General features: G+C 47.4%; 1 protein-coding gene across 3 annotated transcripts in view; it reads left to right on the forward strand.

Moving 5' to 3' along the window:
- A2ml1 (alpha-2-macroglobulin like 1) overlaps nucleotides 1-26,276 on the forward strand; it is a 43,342-nt gene that overhangs the window by 12,293 nt on the left and 4,773 nt on the right. For 2 of the 3 annotated variants that reach the window (XM_085687065.2, XM_048443991.3), the window contains exons 12-32: nucleotides 862-1,089; nucleotides 5,887-5,947; nucleotides 6,144-6,289; nucleotides 7,231-7,380; nucleotides 8,328-8,522; nucleotides 9,371-9,470; nucleotides 9,830-9,944; nucleotides 10,307-10,535; nucleotides 11,060-11,186; nucleotides 12,706-12,827; nucleotides 13,302-13,353; nucleotides 13,958-14,041; nucleotides 16,436-16,612; nucleotides 16,773-16,854; nucleotides 17,153-17,309; nucleotides 19,401-19,475; nucleotides 19,819-19,981; nucleotides 20,623-20,834; nucleotides 25,244-25,459; nucleotides 25,759-25,886; nucleotides 26,049-26,139. In XM_085687065.2, coding sequence (XP_085543191.2) covers nucleotides 862-1,089; nucleotides 5,887-5,947; nucleotides 6,144-6,289; nucleotides 7,231-7,380; nucleotides 8,328-8,522; nucleotides 9,371-9,470; nucleotides 9,830-9,944; nucleotides 10,307-10,535; nucleotides 11,060-11,186; nucleotides 12,706-12,827; nucleotides 13,302-13,353; nucleotides 13,958-14,041; nucleotides 16,436-16,612; nucleotides 16,773-16,854; nucleotides 17,153-17,309; nucleotides 19,401-19,475; nucleotides 19,819-19,981; nucleotides 20,623-20,834; nucleotides 25,244-25,459; nucleotides 25,759-25,886; nucleotides 26,049-26,139 — 2,910 coding nt within the window. The remainder of the gene's footprint in view (nucleotides 1-861; nucleotides 1,090-5,886; nucleotides 5,948-6,143; nucleotides 6,290-7,230; nucleotides 7,381-8,327; nucleotides 8,523-9,370; nucleotides 9,471-9,829; nucleotides 9,945-10,306; nucleotides 10,536-11,059; nucleotides 11,187-12,705; nucleotides 12,828-13,301; nucleotides 13,354-13,957; nucleotides 14,042-16,435; nucleotides 16,613-16,772; nucleotides 16,855-17,152; nucleotides 17,310-19,400; nucleotides 19,476-19,818; nucleotides 19,982-20,622; nucleotides 20,835-25,243; nucleotides 25,460-25,758; nucleotides 25,887-26,048; nucleotides 26,140-26,276) is intronic. The other variant, XM_085687066.2, reaches the window with a different exon arrangement.

Here is a 26,276-nt window from a genome sequence, read left to right on the forward strand (position 1 = left end):
ATATGATTACCTGGTGAAAAATATTGGTACAGATCTACAACAAACTGGAGCCATTGTGGGAGCCATTCAGTAGTACTGACTAAGCAAGCTCATACAATGTGTCTTGTAGCTAATTTAACTGGATATTTATTCTAGGCTTCAGTTAGTTGTTGCTTTCAGAAATAACTATTTTTTTAACCTCCTCTTTACCTAGTTTTCTTATCCCTTGTTGTAAAAAGAGTGGCGGGCTTTTTCCCACCGCCCAGCTCCCACCTAGCTTTAACTGAAATAATTACATGGAAACTGTATTCATTTAAACACTGCCTGGCCCATTAGTTCTAGCCTCTTATTGGCTAACTCTCACATATTGATTCAACCCATTTCTAATAATCTGTGTCTTACTGACATGAGTCTAACCAGCATCCATCTTGGAGAGGAGAGCCATGGCGTCTGCCTGACTCTGCTTTCTTTCTCCCAGCATTCTGTTTGATCTACTCAACCTATCTAAGCTGCTGTCCTATCAAAAGGCCAAGGCAGTCTCTTTATTTAACCAATGAAAGTAACACATAGACAGAAGACCCTCCTACACCAATCCCTGAAATATAAACTTGATCGTTCTTATCTACCCCAGCTGGCACCACACCATTTCATAGATGGCCCATCTGTCCTTGGCTGGGCCTCTAGGAAAATGCCCACTAGTCAGTTGTCATTCTCAGGAAGTGAAAATTGGAAAGAAAACAGCTCTGTGATTAAAAATATACATCTTCTCCTCTTCCTCTTTCTCCTCTCCTTCTTCCTCCTCTTCCTCTTCCTCATCCTTCTCCTCTCCTCTCCTTCCCTCTCTTTCCCTCCCCTCCCCTCCTCTCCTCTTCTTTTCTCTAGGGCAAGTTCCAACTGGAAGATTTGGTATATAATCCAGAGGAAGTTCCTCGTTACTACCAAAACGCCTATCTGCACCTGAAACCCTTCTACAACACCACCCGCAGCTTCCTGGGCATCCGGCGGCCAAGTGGCCTAGTGAGGTGTGGCCAGACCCAGGAGGTGCTAGTGGACTATTCCATCGATCCAGAGGATGCAAGCCCAGACCAAGAAGTCATCATCTCCTACTACGTGAGTTGGGAAATAAGGGCTTGTGAAAGGCTATTGAGACGGAGTCAGCCAGAGAGGAGGGACAGATGCCTTGATGGAGAGACAACACAGGGCATCTGCATAATTGCTGAATTTTAGAGAGATGTTTCAAAAGTTAAGACATCCGAAAGCTGGGGATGGTGGTTTTATACCTAGAATCCCAGTGCTCAGGAGGTAGAGACAGGAGATCAGAAGTTTCAGGCCAGCCTGGGCTACACGAAATCCCATCTCAACAACCAACCAACAAAACCCAGGTAGGCATGTGGTCTCCGTGCCTGTAGTCTCAGCACTAAGGCGATGGAGGCAGAAGGATTGCTTGCAACTTCAAGGCTAGCTTGAGCTTCACAGCAAGATCCAATCTTGAAAAGGCAAAAAATTAAAAGGTTTTTATAGTCGTTTTCAACTCAGTCTTTCAGGCAGCACACATTTAAACCTTTAAGCACACCCAGCTACAATTCACCACACTTCAGCAATCAGTGAAGCCTGGATGTAGTAATGTGTCCAGATTTGTATGCCATCGTCATCTTTTCTGCCCTGGCAATGCTTAAACATACATGGACAGTCTGTTTATGGTGGGTCTCCAGATGTTCCTGTCCTGAATGGTCCTAGATGTTTGTGTTATTGTCATACCCAAGGTTCCATAGTCTTTCTTTATGTTGTCTACCCAGCGTTTTTGGGCCTTCCTAAAAAGTGCCTTATCCCGTGCACTCCTCCAAGCAGTGCTATGTTCGGGTATCTGCCGTCATTCATTCTCATAGCATGGCCGAAGTATCTCAAGCGCCATTGCTATATCCTGTAGCTTACTTCCTTCTGTAGGGGGAGATGTTTCTTAATGCTATTTCTGTGCAGCCTATCCTTTTATGTGATGCCTAGAATCCTCCCGAGACATACCATCTCAAACACGTTCAGCCACTGTTCTGAGGAGCGCTTCATCGTCTAGGTTTCAGAGTTGTAAAGAAGGTAGCTCAAGATAAGCGTCTCATACACTTGTAATTTTGTTGTTGTTGTTGTCTCTTGCTGACCAAACCTTTCCTGGTGCCTGGAATGCAGCCCTCGCTGTCCCTGTCTACCTTTTGACGTCTGAAATAGTTCCCTCCTTTTAACATAGGTTTCTGCCCAAATAGACAAAGTTGACTGTTTACTTGAGGCTCTGGTTCTTTATTACAATGTTAAAATCCTCGTGCGCCCTTCCCATGTGCTGTATCTCAGTCTTCTCCATGTTTACTTCCATGCCAAGGTTCTCACTGACTTCCACCACTGTTTACCATGGCCTGCAGCTCATCTGGACTCTCAGCAAGCAGTGCTATATCATCAGCTAAACGCAAGTTATTAATTTGCACGCCACCTATCTGCACACCTATCTCCTCCTCCTCCAGGGCTGTTGCTATTATTAATTCCAGGAATATATTGAAGAACAGTGGTGAGAGGCCGCATCCCTGCAACACTCCTATGATTGTCTTAAACTGATCGCTTAGTTCTCCACAGACTTTGACTGATGCAAAGGTATCTTTATAGGCATGTTTTGGTATTATGATTTTCTCTGGGTACCTGTAGAACCTCGTGGTTTCCCAAAGTCCTTTCCTCCAAATGCTGTCGAATACCTTCCTGAAGTCAATGTAACAGACATGTTTTTTCCAAATTCTTCATATTTTTCTGCCAATTTTCTCAAAGTGAAGATCTGGTCGATTGTATTCCTGTTAGCTCTGAATCTGCACTGGGCCTCTGCTAGGATTTCCTTTGTTCTGCCCTTGATCCTTTGCAGGATAATGGAGGAGAAGATCTTGTTGCTATGGCACAGCAGACTAATGCCCCTGTAATTTGAGTAGTCCAGCTTGTCCTTCTTCTTGTGCATGGGAATTATGACTGAGTGCGTCCATTTTGTGGGAATCACTTCGTGTTCCCATAATCTCTCTGAAGAGTCTGAGAAGCTCCTCGGCCCCTGAGCCTATTGTAGCCACTTCTAGCTCCTCCACCATGATGTCACCCACTCCTGACGCCTTCTTACATTTTGCCCTCTGATAGCTTCCTCTATCTTGCTCCTGTCCGTATTTAATATTTCCTCATCGCCTCTGGCGTTTGAGTGGCTGCTGAACTGTTTCTCATTGTCATCTATGCTGATAGCATTAGGATCATTGTATAAGGTGTCAAAGTATTGTCTCCATCTTTGCTTTACTTCTCCTGGTGCTGTTAATAAATAACCTTGCTCATCTTTCATCACCTGAATCTGCAGAGCATGTCTGGCAGTTATCCATCTGATAGCTTCGTAGATAGGATTGTCTAGCCTCTTTGACCTCTTTGCATACACCTTGTACATACAGCTCTCTATCCTTCACTCTTCTTTGGACCTCCTGGAACAGATAGTTGTGGTGTTTTGCTACCTGCGGATTGCCTCTTCGTTTGCTCTTTAGGTTTCTTCTTTATCTTTCCGAATTGATCGTCTCTGCAGTAAGCCATTCTACTGGTGTTGCCCTTTTTGCATAACCTATCGTCTCCTTTGAAGCCTCCTGTATGGCTTTTGATTTTCTGTCATTCATTTCTATGGTTGCAAAGGGTTGTTTAATGAGTTTCCTCATCTGTTTTTCAGCGGTTCTCCTGTTCTCTCTCTGTACAGTTGGGTTCTTCGGTTGTGTACGATCGATCTTCCGGTTTGTCTTGCCTGGCATGCCTTCCCTAAATTTCAGTTGAATGTTAGCCATATCAAGTTGATAATCTGACCTTAAGTCAGCACTAGGAAATGATTGGCTGCTTTGCATGCTAGATAAGCATTTTCTGCTGACCAGATGTAGTCAATTAGGCTGTGTGTGCATTTGTCAGGGGATTCCCATGCCCAGCATCTTGATGGTTTGACCGGCTTGAATTTTGTGTTGGATATGGACAAATCATTTGCAGATCAGAGGTCAAGCAGCCATTCTTCTCTATAGTTCCTTTGTCTGAATCCATAAGTTCCCACGACACTATAGTCCTTTTTTTCTCCGGATCCCACTCCTGCACTGAAGTCACCCATAACGATTAGTATGCCATTCTTATGCCCCCTGCTGACCTCATTCTGTAGATCTGTGTAGAAACTGTCGGTGACGTCCTCTTCTGCTTTCGCTGTTGGTGCGTAAACCTGTACTGGCAACTGTATTGCACCATCTTGACGTAAAGCCAGAGATGGGGGCTTAAAGACAAAGAGTTTTTAAAATGCAACCCATTGTAACTATGTAGAAAAACTAAAGAGAAATCAACTGAGAAAATGTTGCTGGTCAGGGTTGGAGCAAGGTGGCTGAGTGGGAGTGGAGGGAAAGAGAGTGTGGGGCTCAGAAATGATTTCATTCTGCAGTTCATTGCTCAATTTTTAGAGGTTTTGTTACTGCTCATGATTGAACCCAGCAAGTACTCTACCATTGAGTTGTACCCCTAGTCCTTCACTACCGTGGACATACATAACGTGTGTGTGTGTGTGTGTGTGCGCGCGCGCGCGCGCACGCGTGTGCGTGTGCATGCGTGCATGCATGTGTGGTGAGCACCTGGAGACCAGAGAGCAACCTTGTGGAACTGGTTCTCTTCTTTCCTTTCTTTCTGTGAGTTCTGGGGCTCAAACACAGGCTTCTTTACTCGCCGAGCCATGTATCCTGCAGGCCTGCACTATACCCTTTTTTTCTTTTCTTTATTTGTTTTTCGAGACACGGTTTCGCCGTGTATCCCTGGATGTCCTAGAACTTGCTCGGTAGACCAAGCTGGCCTTGAACTCACAGAGATTCGCCTGCCTCTGCTTCCCAAGTGCTGGGTTTAAAGGCATGCCCACTGCTGCCCGGCTTCTGGACTATATTCAAAGCAGTGTCATAAACTGAAAACTGACCCTGACAGCTGCCTCAGTGGGGAAGCAAAATTCCAAACTGGTAGGCAGAAAGCAGTGTGTAGAGATAAGTATATTATTGATTGCTCGTGGTGACAAAAGGAACTAGGCTCAGATAAACCTCAGCGGGCATGACCTAGACTGAATCTTTCTTTCTCTTATGCTCTGTTTCTGGGACTTTGCCTCCTCTGGATCATACCAATGGTGTCTGTCATTTCACTGTCTCCAGCAAGCTATAAACACCCATCCTGTCCCAGCAACATGGGGAGGGGTGTGAACAAAATAAGTCACACTAAGAATACAGACAGCGTTCTCAGGACAGGGTGGGGAGGCGAGGCTGGGGGACTGGGCCCGAGGAAGGGGTTCTGAGAGCCAGGTGGTGGCTGAGAACTGGCAGTGAGCACTGGGAGAGGGGGGCGGGGTTCTAATTCAAGTGAGAACACACAGGAAATGCTTGGGAAGCAGCATTCATTCTCTTCCTGCGAACCAGATAAGCTCAGACAGGGGAAGATCCACTGAATTGAACTGTAATAAAGAACGATCATGAGGTTGGCTTTTTAGCTGACTTTGTACAACAAGGATTATAAAATAATAAAACTTGGAGATCCTAGAGAAGTCCTGGACTTCTGCTGTGAGGGATCTTTGTCTTTATTTATTTTATATTATTTTATATTATGCTGTCTGTCCTTTGTTTCTCGCCACCCTCTCTGGCTCTTAGCCAAGCCTCTACTGGCATCAGGACCTGTGGGCAGACGGCACCCTGCCTCTGATAAGCAGATAGCCACTAGGTGAGGCACTCACTGCTCAGGCTCTGAAAGTGTACAAGGAGCTGGAGTTCATGGTGGGAGACAGGTATACTCCCAGGTAGGGCCCAGAGCAAAGACACTTACTACTGGACTTTTATTTATTTATTTATTTATTATTTCTTCCCTCTTGGATAGGTAACAGGGAAAGGGAGTTTGCAGATGGAGGGGCAGAAACACCTGAAGGTTAAAGAGAAAGGTGAGTGAGGACACATGCTTCTGGGAGAGAGATGTGGGACAGTCCTGGAGAAAGAGCTCCCATGTGCGGAGGCAGCTGGGGGAAAGACTAGCGAGAAAGGAGGGACAGCGTGGACCCTGAGGCCTCCCTAGACACTGAAGAAGAGTGCGGGTGGGTGGGTGCGCAGCCTTGCTCCTCTGCCCCTCTTCCTCTTCAGGACCAAAAGGCTCCTTCTCCCTCTCGCTGACCTTCACCTCCAGAATGGCCCCTTCCCCTTCCCTCGTCATCTACACGATATTCCCCAGCGGAGGTGTCATAGCCGACAAAATTCAGTTCTCCATGGAGATGTGCTTCGACAATCAGGTACGGTGGCCATGAGAAGAGTCACGGAAGTAAGCTGGGTGAAGAGAAAACTCTCTTCTTGTGTCGGAGGGAGTGGGAGACCAGTCAGGTGCAGCGCAATCTGAAGAGAATACGGAAGAGGTTGGAACACTGTGTTTGTGTCTTTAGTGGTTTAGATCTATGCTGAAATCCGTCTCTCCCCCCACCGGTCGCCCCAGCCCCCTTGCCTCCTCCTGCTCCCCCTCCTCCCCCTCCTCCTCTTCTTCTCCCCCTCCTGAAGTCACACCAGAGCCGGGGTGGGTAAGATGAGTTCAGGGACAGGAACAGTCTAAGCTATAGTCAGGCTGTCCCAGTAGGCGTGTTCTGCACCTCTGATCCATACATTCTCTCCCTTCCTTTTCCCTCCTCCCTCCCTTTCTCCTCCTTCCCTTCTCTTCTCTTATTTTTGAGACAAGGCCTTGTTATGTAGCCCAGGCTGGCCTCCCTCCTGCCTCTGTCTCCCAAGAAGTGCTGGATTAGAAAGGCCTATGTCACCACAGCTGGCCGTACATCCTCCTGCCCCCAATTTTTCCTCTAAACTTCATCAGTGTCTCCACTTTTCCCATCTCTGTTCTAACATTCTAGTATCAAAGAAATATACATTATAAATAATCTAGCAGTGGGGCTGAAGAGATGGCTCAGCTATTAAGAGCACTGGCTGTTCTTCCAGAGGACCCAGGTTCAATTCCCAGCACCCACATGGCAGCTTACAACTGTCTGTAACTCCAGTTCTAGGGGATCTGACACCTTCACACCAAAGCACATAAAATAAACTTAAATAAATTATTAAAAAAAATTTAAGAGTGCCCTAACAGTGATAGAATAGGTTAGATCCCAGGCAGAGGCCTGATGTCTGATGATCCAGGTCCCATTGCTTCCCCAGCTGTCTGGGCTGATCCATCTCATATGTTCCTCTTCCCCAGGTCTCCATTGGCTTCTCGCCTTCCCAGCAGCTCCCAGGAACAGAGGTGGAGTTGCAGCTGCAGGCAGCGCCTGGGTCCCTGTGTGCGGTCCGGGCTGTGGATGAGAGTGTGCTACTCCTCAGGCCAGAGAGTGAGCTGACCAACAGCTCTGTGAGCAGTCTGGGACTGGGCTGGGGTGGTCTGGGACTGGGCTGGGGTGGTCTGGGACTGGGCTGGGCAGGGGTGGTCTGGGGACTGGGCTGGTGTGGTCTGGGGACTGGGCTGGGCTGGTGTGGTCTGGGGACTGGGCTGGTGTGGTCTGGGGACTGGGTTGGGGTGGTCTGGGGACTGGGCTGGGGTGGTCTGGGGACTGGGCTGGGGTGGTCTGGGGACTGGGCTGGGGTGGTCTGGGGACTGGGCTGGGCTGGTGTGGTCTGGGGACTGGGCTGGGCTGGTGTGGTCTGGGGACTGGGCTGGTGTGGTCTGGGGACTGGGCTGGTGTGGTCTGGGACTGGGCTGGGCTGGTGTGGTCTGGGACTGGGCTGGTGTGGTCTGGGGACTGGGTTGGGGTGGTCTGGGGACTGGGCTGGGGTGGTCTGGGGACTGGGCTGAGCTGGTCTGGGACAAGGAAGATGGTGGAGAGAACAGTTTAGCCGCACTCGAACACGGCGGTGGGCAGGGGTCCTGGGGAAGTAATACCCCGAGGAAATGTGCTAGAAAAGCTGTCATTTGAAAGTAGAGCCCTGTGTGGTGACACACACCTGTAAAGGCAGCACTAGAGAGGGTGAGGCTGCCAGTTCATAGCCAGCCTGGGCTATATAGTGAGGCCAGAGAGGAAGGAAGTTTGGATGGACGGATGGACGGACGGAAGGAAGGAAGGACAGGAAGAAAGAAGGAAGGAAAATAAAGGTATTTGAAGGACATATTAATATGGAGGCTGAGAAGGAAGAAGGTGAATCAGGAGGCATGAGGCCTCGGGAAAGTGCCATGGAGGTTACGGCAGAATAAGTAGAAGAATCTGTACAAGTGAAGCGAGACAGCATGAGCCATGGCGGCAGAGTTGGCGTGGCTCCCACCTGCTGCTCTGAGTCGGGCTTGTTCTCCCTGCCCCATTGCAGGTCTATGGGATGTTTCCATTCTGGTACAATTCTTACCCCTACCAAGTGGCTGAATATGATGAGTGTCCGGCAAACAGTCCATGGGACTTTCCTCAACCCCTCTCCGATCCTATGCCCAGAGAGGGACTGAGGAGTCATTCAATCATCTGGAGACCCTGGCTCTCTGAAGGTGTGGACCTGTTCAGCTTCTTTCAGGTAGATGCCCTGACACTTTTGCTCTTAGGAAAACAATGGTTGTGGGAACAAGGGACAGGACCGTCACATCTAAGAAAGCAGAGCGGCTCGCGTGGGCACTGGCGGCAAGGAATGTGGGAGAGGCTCTGACGTGTGAGACAGTCTCTCTAGGCTCCTCTGGCTGATGAAAGAACCACCGTGTGAGGCTGTCCTAGAACTGTCTCCATGGCCCTCACAGGTGACACTTGAGAAGGGACAGTTGGGGAGGTAACCCAGAGGTCTGTATCGTCACATAAAACAGTTGATAGGTGTTTTAAGAGCAGGGCTTGGGACGCTGTATGAGCCACGTCCAACCAGAAGATGTCCGAGATCATGTCTCCACGTCTTCTTCTTCTGTGTGTTCTTCCTAATGCTTGCCTTTCCGTAACACTGGTATTTTTGTAGGACTGATTAATCCGGTATGGTCTTGGCCCTCAGAAGTCAAATACTGAGGACACAGTGACATTTGGGTGAAGCATAAACATCTTTATTTTTAATGAATTTAAGATTGAGCTAGTTAGGTCCTTTTAGACACACTGAAGTCTCACACATTATTATCTTCCTTTCTTTGTGGTTTGGGGGATGGGACTCAAGGCCCCGAATGCCACTCATGTTGTCTGTCACTGAGATGCACACCCAGACCACAAGTGACCTAATAAGGAGTCCGGTCTCCGTGGCTGAATGCTGGGTGATAACCATCAGTCTCGCCATTAACAACGAAAGCATATTTGGATTTGAACCTTTGAGGACAGATCTCCTTGACTGTAGGTCGGGTCATAGGGTAACAACACCTTCACACGTCATTTGTTGGTCTCTTTGGTGCTTGTCAGGACATGGGCTTGAAAATTCTATCAAATGCCAAAATCAAGAAGCCAGTGGACTGCAGCCACCACCACCGTCCACTCTACAGCTCCACTACTATGGAAGGCGGTAAGCTGCTGACCTGGGCCCCGGGACTCTGAAAACCTTTTCTGCCCTTGGACTGAGTTTGTTGTCTTAGACTGGTCCTGGGTCGTAGATGCGGGATGGTTCCAGAGAGTCTTTCCAGGAAGAGTCTTTGAAGCCTGGGTCCCTTATCTGTCCAGTCTCTGGTCTCAGCTCTCGGTCCATACTTCCCCAATGACCTTTCTACCTCTCTTCTCCTTGGCAGTCCTTTGCTTTGTATGAGTTCTCTAGTTTGATATGAATTTCTTACTAGCAGTCTCGTGAGAGTAGTTTGATATGAATTTCTTACTAGCAGTCTCGTGAGAGTCTTTCGTTTTCCAAAGTTGTCTTCTAAACCTTGTCAGCAGGTGGCAGTGTTGCCCGGGGGTCTGGGTTCGCATCGCCTTCGCCGCAAACAGAGGGTTCTCAGGTCCGCCAGTACTTCCCAGAGACCTGGCTGTGGGAACTGCTTCCGGTCGGGTAAGGGATGCGGTAGAGACCGCAGAAAACTCAGACTCGTCATTTCAAAAATCTCAGTGTCAGAAACTCCTCCCGTAGGGTCCCAAAACAAGCACTCAGAACAGACTCATATCTCACACCCACGTCGTGCAGACCGCATGCTCGCCCCAAAAGCACACTGACGCTTAGAACCTCTGACTACCTGCCCGTTTTGGCAAGCCACAAGCCACAGAACCATGCTACTCCTTCTTCCTCCCGTATATGCAGAACCCCCTCATCCTGGGACTCACACCCAGAGCAGGCGGCTCTACTTTTCCTTTTGCAGATCAGTTCTCTCGAAAGCGCTCTGGTCCTGCGCCTCACTCGGGTTCTTGTGTTCACAGTAACTCAGGAAACAAGGTGGTCCAGGTCACAGTCCCTGATACCATCACCGAGTGGAAGGCTATGACATTCTGCACCTCCCAGTCCAGAGGCTTTGGCCTTTCCCCTACTGTTGGGCTGACCGCCTTCCAGCCGTTCTTTGTTGACCTGATGCTGCCTTACTCGGTCGTTCGTGGGGAATCCTTCCGTCTTTCAGCCACCGTCTTCAACTATCTAAAGGACTGCATCAGGGTGAGAGCGGGGCTGCCGGAAGCAGCAGCGCTGCCCTGTAGGCCCACCAGATTGGAAGCATGCCAGACTTCCCTGGGTGATGCCTTGTGGGTGTCACAAGCCCTGAGTCCCTAAGTCACTACCCCTTCGCTTCTCACCTCCCTTCTTTTCTTCCTTCATACTGTGAGTGGAACACGTGGCTTCAAGCACCCTGGCCAAATGTCTGACCACTGGGCTACATGCCAGCACTTACTTACTTACTTACTTTATTTATTTATATGTTTATTCTTTGACAATTCCATACATGAGTTTATTTTGGCCACTCCCACCTCCCACTATCCTCTCTCACCCCATTCCCACCTCCCAGCCTGCTTTTATTTTGAAATAGAGGCTCACAAAGTTGCTTCCCCTGGCCTTGAACTCACTCTGCAGCCTAACCAGGCCCGTGAACTTGAGCGTCCTGCCTCAACCTTCCAAGACGTTAGGGTTTCCAGGCCTGCACTCTCGAGCTCCACTCCCGTGCCTTTTCTTTCTTAATCATTCAGATTCAGACTCACCTGGCCCCATCGGACGAGTACCAGGTGGAGTCAAGGGTAGCCGGTCAGGCCTCCAGTTGCCTGTGTGCCGAGGAAGCCAAGACCTTCCACTGGGACATCACGGCTGTCAGGCTGGGTAAGAGAGGATTAACTGGCTGGGGACGCCGACAGGACCCAAGCCCTCTGTGTTTTCCTGTCACATTCGCTTGTTTCTGTTTTCCTCCTTGTTCTTTGCCTCCACCCTTTCCCTTCTGAGGCTGTGTGATAAGTCAATAAGCAAAGGCTCCAAGAGACGAGCAAACTGATAGACCCAATCGAGACTATTCCGAGCGTGAAAGGAGAGCTTTTGGTATTACCAACAGGACAAGGACCTATTGTGGGACAAACACTGTTCCGACTACTTTAATATACCCACCCATTTTTAAAAAATAATTATGTTTGTGTGTATGTGCCAGAGTGTACCATGTGCCATGTGCATATAGGAGTCAGACAAAGACATCACGTTCCTGGAACTGGTGTTCTATATGGTTGTGAGTCACCATGTGGGTGTTAGGAACTGAACCTGGGTCCTCTACAATAGCAGATGGAGATTTTAACCACTGAGTCATCCTTCCAGCCTCTGTACTAACTCATTCAATCTTTATACCAACCCACTGGCTGTCTCTCATGGAGTAAATCCCTGCAATCAAAAGATGGCCTTTTGATTTAATAGTTATAAGCTATTGGAAAATTTAGTAGGTTGAAAGAACAAATGTTTACTTGTTCATACCCTTCACATATATTCTGGGCTGGCTTCAAATTCACCATGTAGCTGAAGATGGTCTTGAACTTCAGACCCATGCCTCGAGCTCCCAAGTGCTAGGTTTATAGGCATACGTGACCACATCTGGATTACGTGGCACTAAGGTATGTCATGAAGCAGTCAAGCTTCAAACCACAGCTGTGGGCTCACCTGAAGACTTGAGAAAAGACCCACTTACTTCAGAGGCCCTGTTTCTGGCAGGTTCATGAACCGAATGCCACATTCTTAGCTTCAGCCCCCATTCCACGTCTCACAGGGGTCTTCTCTGGGCTGCTTTACCACAAAGCCGCTGTTCTCCAGAGCCCAGGGCTGGCAAGTCTGCGTACCAGAGAGAACCTACGGCCTTTGTGTCACAATCAGAAGGGCTAACCCATTACTTCTGCTCTATCTCATCACTAAAAATGAGTCACTTGGGGTCCTGCCTCGACGGCAGAGTGATGGCCTAGTATATGTCACAAAGCCCCCAGTTCCACCCTCAGCACCAAAACCACACACACACACACACACACACACACACACACACACAAACCAAACAGCAACAAAAAAGCCACCTGTCTTACTCAATGAGGTCACTCAATCCAGCCCACACCCCAAAGGAGGTAACCATCAAACTGCAGGACTCCCTCACCCTTAGAAGTCGCCTTCCACTCTGCCTCCCCATCCCTGGCATCACCCGGGAATACCTGAGAAGTGAAGAATCCAGGCTGCACCCCAGGCCTCTGAGCTAGAGCTTGCCATGACAAGGTCCCAAGTAATGGTTGGGCCACACCAGTTTGAGAATCTCAAGGGGGAGAGGCCTCGCTGGCTCCTCTGGTTGTTATGCTGACTCTCCTCTTCCTTTACCTCCCCTCAGGTCATGTTAACTTCACTATCAGTACAGAGATTGTAGACAGCAATGAACTCTGTGGGGGCCGGAAGGGGGTTGTCCCTAACAGAGGCCGGAGCGACACTCTCATCAAGCCAGTCCTTGTCAAGGTGAGTGTCTTTCAGGATGGCTGCCAGAGGCGGAGGCCACAACCACTTAGGATGCTCAGTGCCCCACCCTGCCAGTCAGTTTCACAGTCCTCACACTGTCCCTCCAGTCTGGAAGTTTCTGTGTTCTCCTCCGTTGGCCCTTCTGTCTTAGCTGTTTGTCTGACACACGTGGTCTAAGGAAGTGCTCAGTGTGATGCCAGGCTCAACGCAAATACTCAAATGAACATTAGCTTCCCTAATTAGAATTTGTGACCTCATCAGTTGCTTTTCTAACTCATTACAGACCCCGTTGTTAGCCTTGCTTCTTAAAAACTTTCCTTAAGGCTCCTCTAACCGTAGGCTGTGTCTGAAAAGAGTCCATTCTCTTACATTCTGAGGGAAATGTGGGACCTTGAGGAAGCACCTCTCCCCATCCTCCCTGCTTCTGTTCCCATCATGCTGTTCACCTGATGTTCTCTCCATTGTACAATGTAGCCAGAAGGCGTCCTTGTGGAGAAGACTCACAGCTCATTGCTGTGTCCGAAAGGTGGGTGGACCCGAGAGGGTGGCTGGGCTGATGTCCCTTGGGCAACAGGCGATTCTCATACACAAAAGGAGTCTGCTGGATGTGGTGGTGCAGCCTACAATCCCAGTTGAGTGCAGACGCAGGAAGATCGCCACGAGTTTGAGGTCAACTTGGTCTAAACTGGGAGTTCCAGGCTAGCCAGGGTCGCATAAGGAGAGAACTTGTTACCAAACCAAACAAACAAACAAAAGCAGAGGCATGTTGAGGACTAGGAGGGAAAAGGGAGTCTGGGCTGTTACCCTTTCTGAGATCAAGGAACTGAAGGGCAGGGTTTGAAGAAAAGGAAAGGAAAGAAAGGAAAGGAAAGGAAAGGAAAGGAAAGGAAAGGAAAGGAAAGGAAAGGAAAGGAAAGGAAAGGAAAGGAAAGGAAATCCTAAGAAGCATGTGTATGGCTCCTTGAAATTCATTTTCAGCAAAAACCACTGTGAATCAGCTTAAACACCACTGCGCAGCGCCCCATAGGATGTACTGGAGAGTACTGGGCATAAGAAACCCTAGACCACAGAACTTGCTTCAGAAACCCATGATTTCCACCACCCACGTCACCTTTTCTCTGTGGTCACAGAAGAGGTGGTTTCGGACTCTGTCGCCCTGGAGCTCCCTGGGGACGTCGTTCCCGACTCTGCCAAGGCTTACATTACTGCTCTGGGTAAGCGGGGTGCTCTGACAAGGTGGGCTAGAGGCTGCAGAGGCGAAGTGTGGGTAGTGTGGGGACCTGAAGCATCCCCAGTCTGAAGGAGGGGAAGAAGAACAGCAAAGCCTGTTCACGAACAATACCCAGATGGGATTACTAATCCAGTTTCAGATGAAGGCGTTGTTTGGGGCTGGAGGTTAAGAGCACATTTTGCTCTTCTAGGACCAAGCAACCATGTCAATTGACTCAAACTTGCTTGTAACTGCACTTCCAGGAGATCTAACACACCCTTCCGGCCTTTGAGAGTACCTACACACAGACATGCACACACACACACACACACACACACACACACACACGGATGGACGCATGCACACTGGCACACATTCACACAGAGACACACACAATAAAAACATACATCTTTTTTAAAAATGAAAGAATCAAGGCAGGATAAAAATTAAATCTTTTAAATTGCAAAGTCATTGAGGCAGGAGGAAGCTTGCTGTTACAGATACTGGATATGTACTTGGGTTTAAGGTATCTATAGAAGGAGTGGCGGGCCGCATTCCCACTGCCCGTCTCCCAGCTAGCTTTACCCGAAATAATTATACAGAAACTGTATTCTTTTAATCACTGCTTGGCCCATTATATCTAGCCTCTTATTGTATAACTCTTACATATTGATTCAACCCATTTCTAATAATCTGTATATTACCACGAGGTTGTGCCTTACCGGGAGAGATTCAACATGTCTGACCTGGCGACTGGCTGAATGGCGTCTGCTTCACTTCCCTTCTTCCCAGCATTCTGTTCTGTCTACTCCGCCTACCTAATTTTCTGTCCTATCAAAGGGTCAAGGCAGTTTCTTTATTAACCAATGAAAGTAACACATAGACAGATGACCCTCCTCCATCAGGTATCTATAACCCGGGTAGAGAAAAGATAAAATGTTTGCTGCAGCCCTTTAACAAAGAAGCATCTGTGTTCAGCTCAGAAGGAAGCAGCCGTGTTTGCACAAACTGCACAGCGCACTCCACTCCTTTGGGAGAACAGTGGAAATGAGTAGACATGGAGTTTGATGCATTCATCTTGCCCCTGAACCCCTACGTGACCTGAACAAGGTCACAGATAACCCCAGCCTTCCTTCCCCTCTGTGAAACAGTGACAGTGACCACCGCTCAGGACTGACATAGGACTAAGATATGTGATATAGAGCTGTCACTTCTGGGAGGAGCCGGGGACTGGCCAGTCCTTTCTTTAGTCTCTGACTTCTACTAAGATTCCTTCCAGGCCACTTTCTGTCGTGACTGTGGCCTACCAGTAACTCGGCTACTGCGTTCATTTCCTCCAGTGTATCAGCTCATGAGATTTGTCTCCACGCTGAGAACATGGATCATTTCTTTCCCCTTTCTGTCTCTGACAAATTCCTTTAATACAGTTTGATGTCAGGTATATATTTATAGATTTGAATTGAACCTAATGTCTAAAACACGAGTGAGTCATAGTATCCTGCTAGCTGGCTTATGGGGTGTGTGCTATGTCAGTAGGCATAACTTAGAGAAAGAATCTGTGTTGTGTTTGTCGGGGAGGAATGTGTCCTTTGGGGGTAAATTCGTGTGCAGTTGAGGAGCTTAGGTATTAAGGCTAAGTATGGCAGGTTTGGTATGCCACTGGTAACATCTCTGGCAACATGTAAAATCCCTGTACTCCCCTAGATGGCCTGTGTGCTTTCCTGAGCTCCTGCCTTTTCATGCCCAGTATTAGAGAACTGTGTTAGACTTGCTGGCTTGTAAGAAATGTAGCTGTTTTCTAATGCTGTCCTCTTGACTGTGAACCCCTCATGCTGTCCTTGTGACTGTGAAACACTTAGTTTCCTTGTCTTGTTGTATGTGTATGGTGTTTGTCTGCATGATGTATGTCTATTTTCTGGTGCCTACTGAGGTCATCAGATCCCCTGGAACTGGAGTCACAGATGCTTGTGAGCTACCATATAGGTTCTGGGAACCCAACCCAGGTCCTCTGCAAGAGCTGTCAGTGATCTTAACTGCTGAGCCTTCTTTCCAGTCCCTAACTGTGAGCTCTTAAAAAGGTAGAAAACATGGTGAACTTGCGGTTTCTCCCTAGGACACACAGCAAGCTCTCGCTAAATCAGAGCTACTATGTGTTTGTCCAAAAAAAAAAAAAAAAAAGTCTTATGAATTCCTTCAGGCCGGTTGGTGCTAGCACATGCCTTTAATCCCTCCCAGCACTCAGAGACAGACAGATAGATCTCCGAGTTTGAGGCCAGCCTGGTCTACAGAGTGAGTTCCAGGACAGCCAGGACTACACAGAGAAACTCTGTCTTGAAAAAAAAAAAAGTTCCTCTTTTCTCTTTAATCCACATCCTTTATTTCTCTACCTGAATCGCAGGAGACATCATGGGCACAGCACTCCAGCACCTGGACGGCCTGGTGCAAATGCCCAGCGGCTGTGGCGAACAGAACATGGTCATTTTCGCTCCTATCGTCTATGTCTTGCAGTACCTGGAGAAGACAGGGCTGCTGACTGAGGACATCAGGTCTCGGGCAGTTGGCTTCCTGGACATAGGCAAGTTAGACCTTGCTTCCTTGGACACCCTCTGAAAGGCTTACAATAGGCCGATAAGCTATGGAGAAGTTTAGTCTCCAAAGTGTCCCACATCCTTGCAAATCTTGACGATGTGAATTGAAGTTGCCATGACATCTAAAAACACATCTTGGTTCCTCAGGGTACCAGAAGGAACTGATGTATAAGCACAGCAATGGATCGTATAGCGCCTTTGGGGAACAGGACGGAAACGGCAATACATGGTAACATTGCCTGCTTCCTGACAGGTTCCACTCTCCAGAACCCAGCTCTTGACTACGCCCTCCCCCCACCCCATCCCTGCAATCGCTTCCTCTTGTTCTCACCTCTGTCCTTCTGTACTGCTTAGTTTGGCTCACAGTTAGTCAAGTCCCTCACTCTTTCCCCCAGGCCTTAGTGAACCCTTTTCTAGATCTCCAATGCACTGTGTCTTGGCCCCCATCTAGAACCAGAACAAACTGGAATTGTGTGCCATCATCTGGAGAGTTCCTTTTTGCTATGTTTTTTTCTTCCTTCATGTAGGCTGACCGCCTTTGTCACAAAATGCTTTGGCCAAGCTCAGAAATTCATCTTCATCGATGACAAGAACATCCAGGATGCCCTCAAATGGATGGCAGGAAACCAGCTCGCCAGTGGCTGCTTCGACAACGTGGGAAAGCTCCTGCATACAGCTATGAAGGTGGGGGTGGCCGAGGGGCCTGCATCCCCCGCTGTGCCCGGGAGTACCTTTTTAGGTCTAGCCCTGCTGTGGGTGGTCCTGGTCTTCAGTCTTGAGATCTAGAGAATGAGAAGTCTTCAGCATCCTAGGGTTCAGATGGAGGGCATTGGCATCAGCTGGGAATTTGTCTGAAATGTAAATCCTGGCTCCTACCCAAGACACCATGAGCAGAGACCAGGAGTGAGAGCCAACGTGATGATCTCATTAGAAGCTGAAGTTCCAGACACTGGACCAGGCAGTCTCTGGGTCTCTTGCTATTGCCTCAGGCCTGAAGCAGTCATTTCCCAGTGTCTTCTGTAAGGGTTTACTCTGTACCGGGTACTGTTCTCAGTACTTGTTTGATTCTGAATGTTTATAACACATCCGTGAGCTAAGTCCCCATATACTGCTGCTCATCTCATTTACAGATAAAACAACGGCCCAGAGATGCAGTAAACTTCCCACGCTGTAAGCCAGCCGCTAAAGGCACTGGCCTGGCCAGGCCCTGACCCCGCCCCCAGCCTTTGCTGCCTCTACTACTTCTCTGTTAGCGACTTTTCCTGTTGCTCTGATACAATACCCCCCAAAAATTGTGTAAGGAAGGAAGGGTTTAACTTGGTGCACGATTTGATGGAAGAAGCTGAGGGAAATCATGGCATGCGACCTTGAGGAAGCCGTAGATCACATTGTATCTGCAATCAGGAAGCCGAGAGACATGAGTGCTCATGCTTGGTTCATTTCCCTTTTTGTTTGCAGTCCAGGACCCCAACCCATGAACTGGCCACACTCAGGTGCTCCTCCCACTTTATAACCTACTAATCCCTCGTGAGCATGCCTAGAGGCTTATCTCCCAGGCAACTGTGTATCTCCTCAAGCTGGCAGTTTAACCCTCACGCTCCCCAACACAGGGCAAGGTGCGCGTATGTGGAAGAGCTTGCGTATTTCACAGCACACCCAACGAGACAGACGTGTACTGACTCTCCTGGAGGAATGCTTCCCGTTGCTATTCTAAGACCTGGACCAGTAGTCCCGCACACCAAAATCATATCCCCATGCCAATCATATCAGCCTCCACCTTCCTCCTCTATTACACACTCCATGGCCGTCTGCTTTCTGCCGCTGTGGGAAATTAGATGAGGAGAAAACGTTTTTGTTTCGGCTCACGGTTGCAGAGGTTTGAGTCCATAGTTGCTTGGCCCCATCACTTCAGACCTGAGTGGAGGAGAGAATCCTCTGGGTCAGTAGCTTGGTAAAAAACAGGAAGCAGAGGCACAGACAGGAAGGGAAGGGAAGGGTCCTATTATCCCCTTCTAGGCCGCACTTATAATAACCTAACTGCCTCCTACAGCCCACCCCCTAAAAGTCCTGCCACCTCCCCATAGCACCGCAGGTTAGGGACCAGGCGGTTTTTACCTGCACCTTTATTCTGGGGTGCTGTTGGCATGTGCTTCAAGGCACACAACAGGAGTTGACCAGAACAAGATCCCAGGGGTTTGTTCCCATTTGTTTTTTTAAATCCTTCTTTCTTACCAGAGCCAAACAGCCCATTAAGAAACTAATCATAGTGGTTTGGCACCAGTTAAACTCAGTGACTTCAAATTCCGGACTTATAGTGTTTCAGCTGTGCATCGGCGGACAAGCCATTTCATGTTTTTAAGTACTTATTTTCTTATTTATGGAATAAGGATAATTTAGATTCTGTAGTTCTTCAAATTTCCGAAGCTCTTTCTAGGAATAGTGTTAAGAAGGGAAGGCTACACTTAATCTTCCCTGGTTAAGTGGCTGGGCTTGTGTTCCTGGTTGGGGGGGGGGGGTGTTTCCCATGATAAACTTATTCTTCCACCTCTGACCTCTAATCTATCTCCTGTTTGATTTTCTAAGTGCCCACCTAGCTGGCAGTCTCAGGCTCTCTCCTCCTGTGGCTTCCATTGAAGTCTTACCTACCTCACTGTATGTCCTGGGCCAGCAGAGCGGCAGAAAATGCCAGTGGAGACGATTTCTTCCGGCAGCCTGCACACTGCTCTTCGAGGTGTGGGCTGCAGCTCTGATCCCTGTCCCCCTGCTTCCCTCTAGGGTGGTGTTGACGATGAAATTTCCTTGACTGCGTATATCACAGCAGCACTGCTGGAGATGGGGAAGACCGTCAATGTGAGTTCTCTAAGTCCTTGTCTTGTCTGTCCCTAGAGACACTCATTCTTCTTTGCCCCATTCACCCTGTCATTATATTTTATAGTTGTGTGTGTGTGTGTGTGTGTGTGTGTGTGTGTGTGTGTGTAGATTAGACGACAACTCGTAGGAGTTGGTTGCCTGCTTCTACCACATTGGCTCTAGATATTCAGGTCATCGGGCTTGGTGGCAAGAGATTTTATCCATTGAGCCACTGGTCCCCTATTCACTCTGTTAAAGTCAAGGAAGAACCGATGACACCCTTATTGGCTCCCATCTTAGGAGAAATGCCTTATGAACTCAGTTGTTCCTCTTGACCTTTTAGGACCCGATGGTGAGACAAGGCCTGCAGTGTCTCAGGAAGTCTGGCGCCTCCTCCCACAGCCTCTACACCCAGGCCCTGTTAGCTTACACCTTCTCTCTGGCTGGAGAAGCGGAAACCAGAAGTGCCCTTCTTCACAAGCTAGATCAGCAGGCCACTGTCTCAGGTGTGTTGGTCCTGCTGGCATTCTTTGGAATTGTTAAGGTGTGCTACGAGTCGGCCATCATTTTCCGTGCCTTCCTCTGCCTCGTCTATGCTCAGACTCAGGGGTTCTTTTGGTAGAAGCTGAGTCATAAGCTCATCATTGGGAGTTTTGAGAGAAAGTCCCTTTAAGTCCCCAAAGACATCACTGTATATTCAGAACATGGGAATGTATTTGCTGAAGTTGGCCAGATTTATTGGTGTCATAGAACCATTTTGGAGATGTTTGGTCTAAAATCAATTTGGATATATTTAGAAAATATTTGAAGTTATAGCAGAGCCGTGAGTAAAAACATCAGTACATTTTCTTCTATATATGTAGAATTATATTTCCAGACAGAAATTTAATTTCAGCTTCTATCAATGTGGACACCAGCATGACACGTCCTCTCGTGTGAGCTCAGGGTAGTTTTTTGTCTTGTTCGCGACTCTTGTTGAGAGTGGGCAGGTCCCACCTGTTCCCCGTGAGACTGATGTATTGCACTCTTTTGTGTTAGCTTGTATTGTAGCTCACATGTTTTCTGTTTGGTTCTCCCTGTTAGATGACCTCCTTGAGCTATCATTATCTCAGCTTCTTCTAAAGCAGTGATGCCTTCTTCTCTATAGGTGATTCCATTCACTGGAGCCAGAAGCCTGCCGTTTCAGATGCCAGTCCTTGGGCTGAGCCTCAGGCGGTGGATGTAGAGCTTACAGCCTACGTACTGCTGGCCCAGCTCACCAAGGACAGCCTGTCTCAAGAGGAGATAGCCAAGGCCACTAGCATAGTTGCTTGGTTAGCCAAGCAACGCAATGCATATGGGGGCTTCTCTTCCACTCAGGTGAGCTGCTGACTTCTCTGGCATGGTCAGGTAAACTGTGGAGATAGAGAAACATCTCCCTTGTCCTCTGGGTCCTTATAATCTTATATAAATGGAGAAAAAGTATATGGGAAATATGCAGAAGGGTTAATGAAATCACGTCATGTGAACATGTTTTAAGATAAGCCTATCAGAGACTTCCACACAGACACTCTTTTGTTTTGTTTTGTTTTGTTTTTCGGAGACAGGGTTTCTCTGTGTATTAGCTCTGGCTGTTCTGGAACTAGCTCTGTAGACCAAACTGGCCTTGAACTCACAGAGATCCACCTGCCTCTGCCTCCTGAATGTTGGGATTAAAGGTGAGTGCCACCACTGCCTGGCCCACACAGGCACTCTTAAAACAGGAAAGAAAGTCTTTATTGCTGGCTGGTAGCTGTACTGGGAACTTGTCTAAATCCTGCAGCTCTGAACCTTACAGTCCTGTCATTTAAGTACACAAACCACATCCTGGTTGTCACACTTAGCAAGAAGCAGAACTACAGAAACCAAAAAGCAAGGTCAGTATTTAGGGGCTTTTCTGGAACTAAGAACTAGGTCTTTAATGGATTAGTCTTTATTTCCATTTTAACATGTGTGTGGGGCCTACATGCTGGGTTTTAAGGTCAGAATGGTGTCTCTAACATGGCGTCTGTTATGTTAAAGTCTGGGGGCCTATTACAATGTGAGTGATAACAGATGCATTTGGTTTTCTCTTTGTAGAGTATTTTTATATGTGTATTGGCTAGTTTTTGTCAACTTGATACAAGCTAAAGTCATCTAGGAAAAGAAATCCTCAACTGAGAAAATGCCTTCATCGGATGGGCTTGTAGGCCAGTCTATGGTGCATTTGTTTGTTTAATGATTGATGTGGGAGGGCCCAACCCACTGCAGTCAGTGCTGCCACTGGGAAGGTGGTCCTGTGTGATACATAAGAGCAGCCTGAGACAGACAATGGCACACATCTTTACTCCCAGCCTTCAGGATGCAAAGACAGGCAGATCTCTGAGTTTAAGGCCAGCCAGGGCTACAGAATGAGTTCTAGGACAGTCAGGACTACACAGAGCAAAACAAAAACAGAGAGAGAGAGAGAGACAGAGAGACAGAGAGAGACAGAGAGAGACAGAGACAGAGACAGAGAGACAGAGAGAGCACTGAATAAACCAGAAAAGCACACCAATAAACAGTATTGCTCCTTGGCCTCTGCTTCAGTTTCTGCCTCCAGGTTTCTGCCCTGCTTGAGTTCTTGCCTCAATGATAGACTGCAATTTAGTCATATAAACCAAATAAATCCTTCCTCCTCAAATTGCATTTGGTCATGGTGTTTATCACAGTGGGAGAAACCAAACTAGGACAACATGTAAACAGGAATAGGACATTCATAATTATGGCAAAATTTATTTGTTAACAAATTATAAAGCCTATTAGGGGATCTGTACATATAAAAATTGAGGGTTCATGGACATGTTCCCTTCTCCTATTGCAGGTATTGGAAAGTTAATAAGATACATACAATCTCTACTCCAAATGTTTATACCATAGAAGGAAAGCTAGTTACATTTCATACAAAGGAAGGAACGCACATCTTTAGTCCTAGTACTGGAGAGGCAGAGATAGAGAACTGATCTCTGAGTTTGAGGCCAGTCAGACCCTGTCTCAAAATATCATATAAATGAAGGAGGATCTGAAATCAAACACCATAAAGATGAAAACTTTATCAAATTTAATTGAAAGACTCTGTGTGTCTTTCACACACATATTCATATCAACTTGAAGGCTAAGAGTGGTCTTTGTGTGTGCAGGTGTGTGTGGGGTGTATATATGTGTGCCTGTTGGATCAAGCACACTACCACTGAGCTGTATGCCTAGTCTAGACTTTAAAAAGCAAAACATTTTTTTCAAGAAAGTGATTAAAAGAGAGGATCTAAGAGGATCTATAAATTTTGGTAGGCAGCTACTAAAAGGAAGGAAAAATGTTATCAACAGAGACACCAATCTATAAAAATGTAGGTTGGCTACTGGGAGAACTGGTTTAGTTGGAGCCAATGAGACAGAAGTCGGCTGGAAACCAGAGAAGCTCTTATTATGGAGGGGCTTGCATGGCAGGTTTCGAGTTGGGACATAATTCCGAGAGGTTAACGGTGGCTCGCTTTGATCTTTAAATGTTACTTCAGAAAGGTTAACCTGTTGCTTGGTATGTGGGGTAATTCAGAGGAAAGAAACCCAGGTCTTGGGAGACCAGGAGACTGTTTCATTGAACTAGGAGAGAAACAGAGGGCGATAAAGAAGAAAAGTAGAATTTGTGATGAATTTGAATGTATCAAAATTATCTTAGAGTTCAGGCTGTAGATCAGTGGTAGAAAGAAGATGTGCCTAGCATGGACTGGGCCTTGGGTTCAATTTACAGTGCACTCATTATCCATGCATGCAAGTACACACATGCACATATGTGTACTGCACATGTATACAAGTACACACATGCATATATGTGCAGCTTCTTATAACAGGGTAGTTAGTCATTACTACATTGTTCTGAAAATTAATTAAATATTTAACATGTAAAAATTACTCGAATGAAGAAGAAAATGTATTTCTTGTCTTCATGGAAATTACAAATTGATTTATTAAAATTAGTGTCAGGCTGGGTAGCGGTACACACCTTTATTCCCAGCACTTAGGATGTAGAGGCAGGTGGATCTCTATGAGTTTGAGGCCAACCTGATCTAGAGAATGAGTTCCAGGACAGGCAGGGCTATGGTTTTGGTTTTTTGTTAATTTTTTGCTTTTTTTGAGACAGAGACACCAACACCCAATTTAATGTTTGTTTGTTGTTGTTGTTGTTGTTTAAAGTACTATGCCTTACTTCAGAAAACTTTGCTTGTTGTTTTTCCTTCGGGGATTGAAAATGCTTTTTATGCCAGTCGGTGGTGGTGCACACCTTTAATCCCAGCACTCAGGAGGCAGAGGCAGGCAGATCTCTGTGAGTTTGAGGCCAGCCTGGTCTACAGAGTGAGTTCTGGGACAGGCTCCATAGCTACTGAGAAACCCTGGCTTGAAAAAATGGGAAAAAAAAAGGTTTTATTTATTTTCAATTTTTGCTGCTGGGAATTAAAGCCTTGTACCTGCTAAGCGCACAGTCTGCCAGCTGGCTACACCCCAACCCTGCATGGAAATTCTTGATCAGGAAAGACGTCTTCTTGCCTAGCCCTAAGTAATTATAATACATATCAATATTTTGTCAAGAAGCGAGAGAAGGCTTTACAACCGTCAGTGACACGTACCTGTCAGTATTTTTTTTTTCATGAAAATCCTTGGTGATTACAAAAGGCCTCTCTCTTTTCACACACACACTCACACACATATACACACACAATAACATACACATATACATACACACACTAACACACAATCACACACACACACACATGCGTGCGCGCGCGCACACACACACACACACACACACACACACACACACACACACACTGAATCTTAGCCAGTGGGAAAGTCCTTCTGTTGAATTGCTTCAGTATGGTGAAGCAGTACGGATCCCATGGCTCCAGCTCCTGCAGGGTAGACAACGCTTTCCAGGGGACGCTTGTCTGCAGCCTCCACAGGGCTGCCCCACCTTCCTACTTCACAGGACAGGACTGCTGTAATTGTGCATGCTCTTATGCTCTCTTCGGGGTGTGGAAAGTGAGGCTCTTTGTTCTGTAATACGTATTTGGCAGTGTCAAGTATGTAGAAATTCTCACAGTAGAGAGCAGAACATAACAGTTTTCCTGGGCATCTCATTTTCTCCCTCTTTATTGTAATTTATATAAATGGGTTTTTTTTTAATGGAAAGCTTCAAGCTATACAATACAATGTGCTCTTAGTGACAGTGGGTCTTATTCAGAGCTAAAGAAAAGGTAACGTGTGCTCAGTAGCTAAGAAACCTTGGACTGAGAGAAAGGATTGTCCAAGGGTCCTGTACCCTCTCCAACCAGACAGAGGTCAGCACAGAATAAATAACCGCAGAAGGTATAAGTTTTCGAGGACTGTCAAGTTGTCGCTAGTTCCTCCAACAAGAGAGCTATGGAATGTACAACGAGCCATTATACACTTGATTCTAGAAATAACTCCTTTGAAGCTAAGTTCTGTTTCTAAGCATGAATTCACCAGAATGGCCAGATGGCCCATCGCTGTTCAATAACAACCTGCTACTGATGATTTTCTATATGTGTAAGTTGTCAGAGTTTCCGCATCAGCCTCTCAGGAAGAGGTGAATAAGTTCTCTATAAGCTTGGGAGTGCTCTCACCCAAGCCAGCTTCAGCTGCTGGGCGTCAGTTATAGGGTCCTTCAGGTTAATTTGCATGGCTCACCAAACAGTAAGCTTGTGCTTGTTTTACTTCAGGATACCGTAGTTGCCCTCCAAGCCCTTGCCAAGTATGCCGCCATTGCCTATGTGCCATCTGAGGAAGTCAGCGTGGCTGTAAAATCCACTGAGAATTTCCAACGCGCTTTCAACATAGAGTCTGCCAACCGACTGGTCCTGCAGCAGGAGGCACTGCCCAGCATCCCTGGAGTGTACACTGTGGAGGCCTCAGGCCAGGGCTGCGTCTATGTGCAGGCAAGCAGAGGGCCAGGAGAAAGGAGGACAAGCCAAAACAGTGTCGGAATATTCTCACCTCAAATACGAATTCTCAATCCCCACTCCCTCCTTCTCCTTGGCCCCTCCTCTCGCTTTCCCTCCTTTGGTATCTCCCTGCCCTCACCCCCCCACATCCCCCACCCCCCTCAATTTTTTCCTTCCTCCCGGCTGCCTTTTCTCCCTTCCTCTGTGTGTCTCTTTCTCTTCCTTGATGGTAGTCTGAGATTTACAAAGTTGAAGTCCTTCCTTATTCTGATCTGGTTGTCTCTTTCCGCCAGGTGGTGTTGAGATACAACGTGATCCCTCCTAAAACGCCAGAGACTTTTAGCCTCCAGGTGGAAACAGAAAAGTCTAGCTGTGGAAAGCTTGCTTTGCCTCGATCCTTGACTCTCACTGTTCATACCAGGCAAGGAAAACCGGGGCACCTGGGTCTTGGGAGCTGAATTTGTGTGTGGAGGGGTGGGTGGAGTGGGGGTGTGCCTGTGCTCCCACACATGTGGATGAGGATGCAGAGTGTAGCAAGAGTGGAAATGGTAGTTGACGTAAGTCTGCTTCTTCCTGCCCCCAGTTATGTGGGGAGCCGCAGCTCTTCCAACATGGCCATTGTGGAAGTGAAGATGCTGTCTGGGTTCAGTCCTGTGGAAGGCACCAAACAGTCAGTAAGTGGTTTCTGTTTCTTCCATTGAACTGTCTCTTAGGAAACATTACTGATGAACCAAAGCATGGTGAAGTTGGCATCATCCTATATATCTATGTACACACATCATCCTACATATCTATATACATACACCATCCT

Source organism: Myodes glareolus, chromosome 3 (assembly GCF_982192425.1).
Source record: "Myodes glareolus chromosome 3, mMyoGla1.1, whole genome shotgun sequence".
In the NCBI taxonomy this organism is placed as follows: Eukaryota; Metazoa; Chordata; class Mammalia; order Rodentia; family Cricetidae; genus Myodes; species Myodes glareolus.